Consider the following 11,930-nt stretch of genomic DNA (forward strand, 5'->3'; position numbering starts at 1 on the left):
CAAAAATAGCCACAGTTTTAATAAATGGTATTGGTTTCTTTATCAAAACCATCTACTTTAGCTCCTGCTATATTTAATTCATCTGCTTTAAGAGGTGCTGAATATTATTATTCTTTGAACTAGTTAACAAATCTGTAGATTCTTTACTATAACTTCCCTTTTATCCGATACACCAATTTTTCTATTCCATAAATATTTAGTCTGTTTATAGCCAAACAAACTGTAGCAATTGTTAAATAACAGCATTCTTCTAAATTACCTATTTCCAGAAATTGTTTTCTTATTTCTAAACAACCTCTTCTTAATATACCCTCATCAGAATTACAGTATTCGCTAATTTCTTTCTTCATATTGAACACATAAGTTTCTTCAACTTTTTGACTATGCCATTTGAGAAATATTCCCCTATCTTTCGGTTTCATAGTATCACGACAATAATATTTGATATCAGGAATTAAACTACAAATTTTTATTTTCCTTTGTACTGAATAAATGCAGGAAATTTCATTCCTTCAGCTCTTTGAAATAAAACTTTTTGGACTATTATTCAGATGAACTTCTTATTTTTGATATATTCTCCAGTTCTTTTCCTTTTTTACTAATTCTTGTATGTTCAAATGTTCTTCACTCGAAATTGACTGCAAATGGCTTTTGTAATAATACATAGAAACATTTTTTCCACACACACACAAGGTATTTGTATACTATTGTATACTCTTATACAAAATTCATTTATCATTGTCAACACATTGTTCTATAACCATCTTTTGTATACCTTTGTGAAGTAAAATTATCAGTTGACTTCTCAGTTTTACAATATTTACGCAGGTTAGATTGGTCGCAATGCAAAGACTGCTTTAACTGTTGACTGTTGGCTCCCATTACTATGTAAAATTTTTGTTAGGAAAAAGTAAAATTTTCTATTATTGAGTTGTATGTTTTAATATAAACTAATGCTGATGGTTTATTGCAATCAATACCAAATAAAGATATATCAGGTGTACCAGCTCTATCTTTTTCGTAAATTCATTTATTCACAGAATGTATCGCCTATTAAAAAATAAGACGACTCCTTAACATACCTAAATGCAGAATTTATTCCAATAGGCGACCCTGCAAATTCTCTAGTTGTAACACCTCATCTTTTATATTTAAAATCGCAGTCATCTATCGACATATAGAAATGTTCATCAGAAAAAGAAATGTTTTTCATTTATGTATGTTTACTACTCCATTTAATTTTAAATCTTAACGTAATCCTGTATTGGCTTAGGATATCCTGGTATTAATTGTAAAGTATACAGATTAATCATATATGTCACACTGTCAACAAATAAAACAATTACACTTCCTGGCCTTTGATATGCTCCATCTATTTTTGTAAAACTTGTGGTAGAACGTTAAGCAACTAGTTAAGCAATTAGTGATTTCATATCACTCGCTATCGACACCCACTTCTGATTAAAAATATATAAAATTCCTTTCACAAATATAAGTGACTGAAATTCTTAATTTGACATACAGATTCTGTTAGTTAAGATGAAAAAACTGGCGTTTTTTTTTGTATAGATGGCTGTGTCGATGTCGAAACTGTTTTACCACACAAGCTTCGAATAGCATCAATGTCATCTTGAGATAATTCTTAATGTGAGCCATTGTAGTAATTATACATTATTTCTCAGTTAACATCTGTGTATTCTAAACCTTATGCATGACCAATTTCATAAACCAAAACTTCACATTGATTTGTTTTATCTTGTTGTATTCCTGTCAATCTGCAAGTACCATGACTCTTCGTAATCAATATGTATTTACATTATTCGTGTTTGTTAAAAATGCATGACATAACCCATTGCCTTTTCTATCTAGATTCTTTAGACAAATGGTTCAAATGGCTCTGAGCACTATGCAACTAACTGCTGAGGTCATCAGTCGCCTAGAACTTACAACTAATTAAACCTAACTAACCAAAGGACATCACACACATCCATGCCCGAGGCAGGATTCGAACCTGCGACCGTAGCGATCGCTCAGCTCCAGACTGTAGCGCCCAGAAACGCAATGCCACTCTGGCCGGCTTCTTTGGACAACTGTGATCAAATACTTCATAGCTCTGTAAATATATTTTACTTTAATTAAAACATCAGTATTATTGTTATCTTGATGAAACTGAATCTCAATGTACTTTTGGCATAAATGAGATCCAGCCTTGGTTATTTGTAGTAGCTTTTTAGTTGTGCATTTACAATACATTTTCTTATTTTTCTTATTCCATTTATACATGTTATTTCTATAGTCGGCATTTATACCTATTGCACTGCATCGAGATTTATTCATAAAATTTAAAGTTACTTCACTTAACTCACCTTTTATTTCAAGACTGTATGTGTCCAGAAAATCTATGAAACCATGATCATTCAAATATTTTATTGCTTCACTCCTATCGATTCCAACTATTATTTTCGAAAACAGCAAAGGAAGAGAGTCCTTTATTTGTATAGACTTATAATTTAATATTAAAAATCTAATAAATATTACTTTTATAAAGGTGTCAGTAATTGTCCTTGTCAACAAGAAGCTACTATTTATGATTATTGATGAAAAGAATAATCTATAGTTTTGTGCAATTCAAGTAGCTGAACTTTTATGATACATTCCTCCTTGGAATGCAATTGAAGACCATGTTAAAGAAACTGTATACAAAAAACAACAAAAGTTATCAACAAACCTGATCTATATTCTTTAATTACGAGATCCAAATTGACTTTTGCAGAAAATTTCCAAGATTGGTTTTATGAAGAAGTTTTACCATCAATTCATAAGCAGGGAAAACATGAACTTAAAGACTTGTAGCGAGGTCAAATAACTCACTTGGAAAATATACACAAAATTGAGGATGAACAAATGGAAAATTTAAATGGAATATTCGATAATGCTATTGGAATAACAAAAGAAATAAACAGAGAAATAAAAACTTTATTAGCACATGTTGTTCCTCAAACATTTGATCCGAATTGAAGACCAATTTTCGTTCCTTTAACATAATTTTATGAAAATTTTGAATATAATTATTATGTCCTTAACACAACAATCGAAGATAGATATCCAAATTGTGAAGAAATGTTAAGATCAGTTATATTCCTAATTAAGTATGTTTACAACAAATAATAAAATAAACTTTAAGAATTGTTTGTTGGAAAAATTATTTCAACGTTTTAAATGATTACACACATGAGTAATTGATTAATTCCCTAATTAGTCCTCATCAAACAAATTTTAACAGCACTGCTACAAATTGGGCAAGAAGAATTATCTACTAACCATTTATCATTATATTTCCTATTATGATTACAGTTTTTACAAATTGATTGCTTTGAACAATTAAACATACAGAATGATTGTTACCTTCAAGCTGATCCATTATATCATAAAATTCTACTATTTACTGTAAAAAAGAAACATATAAATTTTGACAGCTTAAATTTTTTTCTTGTTATGTTTTTCTTTAAATTATTTTCTCTAAAATTCATTATAAAATCTTCAGGCAATACTTGATCGCTGTTATTCTATCCCAATCAATTTTCTCTTAAAATTCTCTGACAAGGTCTTCAGATAGTCCATGATACACTGATATATTATTCCAGTCTAATTTATTTTTAAATTCTGTCATTTAAATTTTCAGCTAATTTTTCTTTCTTGGATACAAATGTCCAGCCAGATGGATTTTCCTTTATCAACTGTAGCTCAGTATGTTCCAATTTTTTAAATATAATTAGTGTAATTGCTCAAAATTTAAATTTTTACACAAAAGATAGGTGAATCACTTCAATATCTAGTAGTTCTTTAGTTTTTAGTTCATTCCCCTCATAGTTATTGTTAATTTTATCATTGTTATTGTTAACAAGACTGATAAGTTGTTGTTTTCTCAGTTGAGAGTATCTCTTGATAAATTCATGTTTTAAAGATATAAAGGAGAACACTTTACTATATCATTCACTTATGGACAGCACTACAGCATGCTTGGATAAGAAAACAACTGACTGACACAGGGTAACTATTTCAGCATTACTGCGTGGAACATGTAACATATATAAAAACACCTTGCATAACATATTACAAGACACAGAAAATAATTAACACTCAACAATCCTCCTTAATTATTTTTCTGCTTGATTCTTGAAACACTTTTGCAGTCTCTGCCTTAGTGAGTATGTCAGCAAGTTGACTTGAACTGTAAACATGTTTCAGTTTGTCAGTCATTCCACATGTGTTGTTGAATAAACATCCATGAAATTTCAATGTATTTCTTGCCTCTTGTTATTTTTCCTTCATAAGTATTCTTCAACATATGTATTGCAGCTTGATTATCAACACAGAGATCTGTTGGTGTATTCAAGCCTGAAATTCTAAGTTCATGTCAATGCATTGTATCCAAAGTATATCATTGATGGAAGAGAGGGCAGCTGGGTATTCTGCTTCAGCAGTTGAAATTGCCACAAGACGTTACTTTCGAGCATACCAGCTCCTCGCATAATAAGAACTCCTCTGGTGGAGCATCTGGTTGCAATATCACCACCATAATCAGAATCGGTATAAGCAAGCAATGTTGAGCTTCCATCAAATAAGACGCCATACTTCATTGTTCCTTTTAGACACTGAAAAATTCGTTTCACCATTTTCGAGTGACTAACCAAGGTTTGTTACTGAATCTGCTTCAGTAATTAACAGCAAAACTTATATCCAGAAGTGATATAATGTTGCAAGATACAATAGACAGCCTATAGCTTCTCTATAAGGTTACGTCCTTTCCAATGGCTCATCATGGACAAGATTTACTTCATCCTTCATCATTCCATGCTCCATAGGTGTGGCAACTGAATTTAAATCATGGAACTTAAATTGTCTTAAGATTTTCCTTGTATAAGTGGATTGATGTCCAAAGATTCCTTGTGAACTTATTTTAATTTCCATTCGAAGATAAGTCATTTGATTTAGTATTTTCCTATAAAATGTTATTTCAAACATCTGATTAAGTTTGTTTCAAACTTCAGTGATGTTGTCTGTAATCCTCCCCATAACTAGGCCATCATCAACAAACTATGGTATAATGATGCTTCTGTCTTCATTGTAATAGATACAAGGATCATAATCTGTATTTTCAAATCCTAATGTCATCAGATAATTTGAGAATTACTCATTCCAGTGCTTTGGAGCTTGGTTTAGGCCATATAAACTCTTCTTTAGCTTACAAACTCTATTTCTACCATCGTTGAATCCATCAGGTTGATTCATGTAGATTTTCTCTTGCAGATCACTGTATAGAAATGCTATCTTCATATCAAATGTTTCTATTTTCATTTTATTTGTAGCCGCAATACTAAGCAATAGTATAATTGATTCATATCATGTTACAGGACTAAACGTTTCTGCTCAAAACCTCTAGCAACTAGTCTGGCTTTATAACGCACGTCTTGCTTTTTACGCAATACCCAGTGACAGGTTAAAAGTTTTGCAGTCTTTGGAAGTTCTAAGAGACTCCAAGTTTTTAATTTTATTAGTGATTTGTATTCTTCAGTCATTGCTTTTTAACCAGTTCTCATCTTCTAAGGCATTTGAAACAGAAATATCTCCAACTTCGCCAATCATGCTAAAGTTCGCATTATTATTGTGTTGCATGTGATCTATTTCGTAGTCTGACAGGTTGTGTAACATTTCTTCGGTCACGTAATTTCGGTGGCGAGACTTCATTTTTTTATGTTATCAGATGACATACCACAGTCTTCAGAGATATCAGAGAAACGATTCACAGATATCTGTGTTGCTTCCTGATAGTTTAATTCATTCTTTTCTCCTGTGAAAGATTTAATTACACTACCTCCTTCTCTATTTTCTAGTCTTTCGTCAAATATGACATTATCAGATGTAACTACGTCCTTTCTAACAGATAGTTTCTGTAGCAGGGTGAATCCAAATCATAACCATCAAACGTTCCTTTCTTTGATTTCTTTTCAGTCTTTCTTCATTTGTGATCATCAGTGAGAACATAGCAGTCACATCCAAAACTTCTCAATTTATCCAAATCTATTTTTCAGCCAATCCGCAATTCAGTGGGACTTTTTCCTTTTACTGAGCTTCTATCAGTTTGATGTAGCGTAAAGACGGCATAATTTATGGCTTCAGCCCAAAGATTCTTATTCAGGTTTCATGCATGTATTGCCAATCAGGCTGACTCGACAACTGTGCGTATTTCTCTTTCAATTCTGCCATTTTGCTGAGGTGTGTACGTGTTCGTCATTTTGTACAGCTGTCGTTCGCGTATACCTATTGCTACAGTTTCCAGATTGTCAGCGGTTTTGAAAACTGAGAGATCTGCATTTGCAGCGTGAACATAGCCATTATCTAAGACTTGAGTAACAGAAAGTATATTAAAGTTTATGTTCTGTACATATAGAACATTCTCCAGAACTACATCATACCACTATTCTCCATCGAAAGCCTCTAATTCGACATCTCCCACTCTAATTCCTTCTAATTCGGTTGCATCACCAATGAACAATTTCGTACAATGATCTCATTTTACGTAATTTGTTAACCAGTCCCACCTAATTGCCATATGTTGCGTAGTACAACAGTCTTGGTACCAAATGTTCTCTCCACCTGACTGCAAATTCATTTGATTTATATAGGCAATAGATAATCCAGCAGTGACCAGTGTTTTATGTTTGTAACCTTTTGAATCTTTACTGACAAATTTATTGCTTTTCTTTTTTCTGTCTAACTTTGGACTTGGACCTTCCCTGGCAAAATGGCCCTTTTGTTTGCAGTTATTACATGAATAATTCTCTCTACAGTATTCTAAATATTTGGCATATGGTTTATTTGTGCAGAGTTTCTTTACATGCCCGTTTTTTAAGCATTTGAAACATTGAACTGTAAACGTTTCCTGCTGACCTGCTTTGACAAACTGTTTACTTTGTTTTGAGACAAAAGCATTAGTGTGGGGCGTGCTTAACGGTTCTGTCTCATTTAACCTATCTTCCTCCAGCTGCAAACGTTCAAACAATGTGTCAAGATTTTTGTGAGCTGCCGCTACATTATACCATACAACAGAACTGAAGTTTTGCAATTTCGGTGGTTACATCAAAAGAATTCACTACACAATCCATCTGTTTCACAGATTCGCCTTCCACTGTTAAATCTTCCGCATATTCTTGAATATTGTAAGGGGTTCGTAGGCCCTTACTATAAGTTTGCACTCGGCACAGGTCGATAGGACAAACAATCGATAGTGTCGGGTTGCGAGAGCGAGAGTGAGTTGAGGCAGTTCCCAGGTTGCGGGCCGAGCTGTGTGGAGGCCGGTTGCTGTGATACAAGGCTTACCGACAAAGGGAGTGGCCATCGCCGCGGTTTAACCCCTTTGTGTTAGAATAATACGGGAAAGTGAAGAAGTACAATTACGAGAGTGATCAGTGATATTTCTGTGCTGATATTTGTGGTTTCGCTTCTACCGCGCCGGCATCATTTGGATTGCAGTGTTGGATTGCAGTGATTGTATTTAGCGTGTGACAATTATGAATAACAAAGAAGCCTGTGCTGGGATTAGCCGTGATTAAATATGTATGACGAAGGCAGTGGCTGTCTCCTTTTTCTTGTGTTTTTGAGACGAATATAGGTCTTGATTAGTGAAGCTGTGTTGGCGTTCTTCTTGTCACCAGACATTTCATTATTACAGCATTTGAGAAGGACAAAATGGAATGTAACAACTCCGCAGCAGTCCATTCCGATTGCCAGCCCCATTAGGTACACAGTCACATTAATTAATTATTTTTTGGGCTGCTATCGGATCCCGATCGAGCGGGATACATAAATCGGACTTGTTACACCCTTGGCTTACCGTGAAAGGACAAGTACAATTTTCGGACGAATCGTAAAGAACAATAGGTAACGCGAGAAAATATTTTTCAATGTTGGATCGGGACAGAGCATAAACTTTAAAATCGCGACAAGAATCAGTGCATTTTTGAACAATACGAAGTAATAATATCTTACGATTGTGACTAAACTGTTTCTTCTCGCCATATTTGATAAGAATAATAGTGTCAATAAACTGTGTTATAATGTGCAAACGCGTAAATCCGCGTGAAAAACTGTGAAAAGTGAACACTAAAGAAAGACACATGTGAACATTAAAATAGCAAAACGAGCCAAGAACTCGTCACGAAAGTTTTAAAGAAGTGTTTAGTGGTAATATTTTGACTGAAATTGCTCTTTGAACAGTGAAAATCGGACAGCTTCTTGTGGACCCATAAACTGTTATGTGGACGACAATTCGTGGGGCGACGCAATTGTTGAGTGACGTCACGCAGACCCGTGTAACAGTTGCGCCAAAGAGCTTCGATCCGCGAGGTGATTTCACACGTCATCCCAACTACCTGTGCAAGGAGTAGGTCAAGCACAGAGGCAGTACACCGACGGTCTTCAGCGACTCCGAGACATCGAGCGCCGACCCGGCATCTAGCGGCCGAACTACAAACTACGCCCCCCTGCAGCGCCACGGAGCGACCGACGGAGAACTACGACGACTCGCCACAGATCTTCAGCGCGACTTCACGCGGCTCCGGCAGCAGTACAGCGCTACGCCCACTTCAAACGTCAAAACATCGCGACTCGTGGTAACGTCAGTTGGTGAGTGGAGGCGACTGGTTAGCATAATATTAAATTGCAGTGTACTGTTTTCACGGTAAATGAACAATGGTAAACGGAATTTCACATTAGGAAAAGTGCCCAATTACAGTAATTTCCGAAAAGTTTGCGAAACATACTCTGAAATATAGCATACTTATTTATGCATACTGCGCTGTCTAAATGGTAATTATACAGATATGGTCATTGTTTTTGGGGATTTTACATTTATAGATTTTATGAGTGGTGTGATTTATCTTGTTTAGAACATTTTACATAAGCTGTGTATGTGAGAATTGATATTTGAAGTTATTAGGTTTTGAGAGTTGTTATGTTCGGTATTCATACGTATTGTATCAATTTTGGGATTAACTGAAAATACTGCAGGTACTGTTTGGTTAGTTTCATGGTAATTAGGAGTATTTTGGGTTACTAGAGGTTATTTTGTGTTACTTGCCTGTGCATTACAAATAAACCAAACATGTCTACTGAAGATAAGCAGGTTTGTGAGGCAGTAGTTGAAAGGAAAGGGATAGGACAGGAAGACAGAGAGGATTCGGGAATCAGTGATTATGGAGTGTCATTAGATAGCCCATTAGCACATTCAACTAGTTATCCCAAGACACCGGGACAAACGACGAGAAATAAGTCAGTTTCAGAGGATGCCGATAGGTGGTTGACGTTGGTAGACTTGATAAAGAAGACTAACGCATCACTAAAGGAAGATTTACGAGAATCATTAGAGAAAGGTTTACAAGAAACAAGAGAATCACTAAAGGGTTTACAAGAAAATAACGCATCATTAGAGAAGGGTTTACAAGAAACAAGAGAATCACTAAAGGAAGATTTACAAGAAACTAGAGAAGAGGGAAGAATATTCCGCGAATCGTTAGAGAAAGTTTTACAAGAAACTAACGCATTATTAGAGAAGGGTTTACAAGAAACTAGAGAAAGCTTAGAAAAGTCGTTTAAGGAAACTCTAACACAAGAGCTCAAAACATCGGAAAGGAAGATAGAATGTAATCTGAAGAAGGAAATGCAGGAGTTACAAGAACGACTGAAGATGGACATCGACGAGAGAGAGAGGAAGCTACAGAAGAGCATAGACCAAGTCCAGGGAGACGTGGAGAAGATGGAAGGAAAGTTAACAAAAAAGATGGAAGACGATATTGAAGAAACGAAAGCCGAATTGGGAGAAAGAATCAACGAAGTGGAAACAAATTGCAATCATCGAATCGCCGAGGTGACGCAGAGGCAGAAACAATGCAATGATGCGGTTAAGGGGATAGGAGATAGGCAAAACCAACTGGCTGTCAATCTGAGAAATGCTATAGCCGTGCAACGAGAAGACGATAACAAGAAAGGTTGCAATGGAGGTCAGGCAATTACAACATGGAGTGCAGCAATTGGAGAGCAAGACAGAAGAAATCGATAAACGAATTAGCAATGCCACTTTAAGTGTTGGGGAAGGTAGAGTCGTTACCTTGATAAGCAGTGATAATCGGTACGTCCAAAATAATACAGGGCAGAAATTTAGACCGAAAGGAGGGTTGCACCCAATGATATTTATGAAATGGTTAAAAGGAGTTTTCCCAGCACATCTTAAAGACTCAGACAAGATTCAATTTGCAATAGATAGAATGGAAGGTGAGGCCTTCACTTGGGGAGTCAGGAAGAAGGAAGGGACTACTAGTTATGATCAGTTTGAAGAGGAATTCTTGAAGAAATACTGGTCCAAAAGTCATCAGTGTGCAGCAATTGAGGACCTACTCCACCGCAAGTCACTTAGTACATGGAGAGGAACGTTGAGAGAGTTTGCCGAACATTTGTGGGAATTGAACGAGACCTTGGAACAACCCCTGAGTGATGACGTAATGATATCGGCGATAAAAAGAAGAATGAGCCGGAGAATGCAAGAAACTGTATCCGGGAGCCTAATTAAAGATAGGGAGGCCTTGATGGAATCCGTTCGATCACAGGAACACAATCAAGCTAATGATCAAAACCGAGGGGGAGGTAATGATCCAAGGAATCATTTTGGTAATTCGTCTAACTATAGAGGAAGAGGTGGTGGCCATAGGTATAGGAACCATGGTGGTGAACGGCAATGGAGAAATGATTGGAGAAAGAGTGAAGAACCAAGAGATCATGAGAGAGGATGGGATAGGCGGATGAATGACACAGTGCATATAGAAGAGGTGGAGAGACCGGAAAACTGAATGACACTCCAGATGAGGTCCGGTCAGGAGTGAGAGCTACCAGGACCAGAGTAAACCTATTAAGACACGACAATGGTGGAGATTTGAGAGAAGATCTACTGGAGGAAGGAAGTGGGATCCCCAAGGAACCCATGCTACCCATGATAGGGATCAAGCTATGTGGACTGAATATCGAGGCATTAGTCGATACAGGAAGTGAAGCATGTGCAGTATCCAAAAGGTTATATGAACAGATACTAAAAGCAAATATTAGCTTGCCTAGTTTCCCGGTGAGTGGAGTGAGAATTGTGAACGCTTTGGGTGCGAGGAGTAAACCTATTAAGGAACAAGTGTTGATTACCTTCGAGATAGAGGGAGAAGAATACGAAGCAACATTTTTGGTGATGGCCAGATTGAACACATCAATTATTTTGGGGATAAATTGGTTGAATGAAGTTGATGCAGTAGTGAGTTTTGATGAAGGTACTATCAAGGTCGAAGGAAGAAATGGAGAAGAGAAGAGGTTAAAGTTTGCTGAGGGGAGTGCAATCGAAGAAGAGGAGGAATTCAGAAGAATAAATTTGTGTCATGAAGAGGAACCCACCATGCGATACAGGGAAGAGGAACTAGGAGAAGAAGTGTTGATATATCTTGAGGGATTAGCACGAGAGGATAGACATAAAGAGGATAAGATCAGTAAAAAGTTGGAGGAGATGACACACCTAGATTAGGGGACTAAGAAGAAATTAGCCACCATATTATACAGGCGTTGTAAAGTATTTTCTCAACGGCCAGGTATCATGAAAGGGGTGGAGTGTAAGCTAAAGATAAAGAACCATAAACCGTTCAATATAAAACAGTATTCCATTCCCCAAGCGAAACGAAGAGCAGTAGATGAAGAGATACAGAGGATGATGGACCTTGGTGTTATAGAAAGGGCCAACAGTCAATATAAGAACCCCCTATTTGTTGTTGATAAGAAGGATGGAAAGGTGAGGATAGTTTTGGATGCACGAACAGTGAACAAAATCATCGAGCCGGAGCGGGACA

At 36.2% G+C, this 11,930-nt stretch overlaps 1 protein-coding gene across 1 annotated transcript; it reads left to right on the top strand.

Moving 5' to 3' along the window:
* The first annotated feature begins 11,041 nt into the window (after positions 1-11,041).
* LOC124545805 lies at positions 11,042-11,611 on the top strand. Its single transcript, XM_047124751.1, has one exon. It carries the CDS (start codon positions 11,042-11,044, stop codon positions 11,609-11,611), a length of 570 nt encoding a protein of 189 aa, XP_046980707.1.
* The last annotated feature ends 319 nt before the right edge of the window (positions 11,612-11,930 follow it).

Source organism: Schistocerca americana, chromosome 8 (genome assembly GCF_021461395.2).
Source record: "Schistocerca americana isolate TAMUIC-IGC-003095 chromosome 8, iqSchAmer2.1, whole genome shotgun sequence".
Classification (NCBI taxonomy): domain Eukaryota; kingdom Metazoa; phylum Arthropoda; class Insecta; order Orthoptera; family Acrididae; genus Schistocerca; species Schistocerca americana.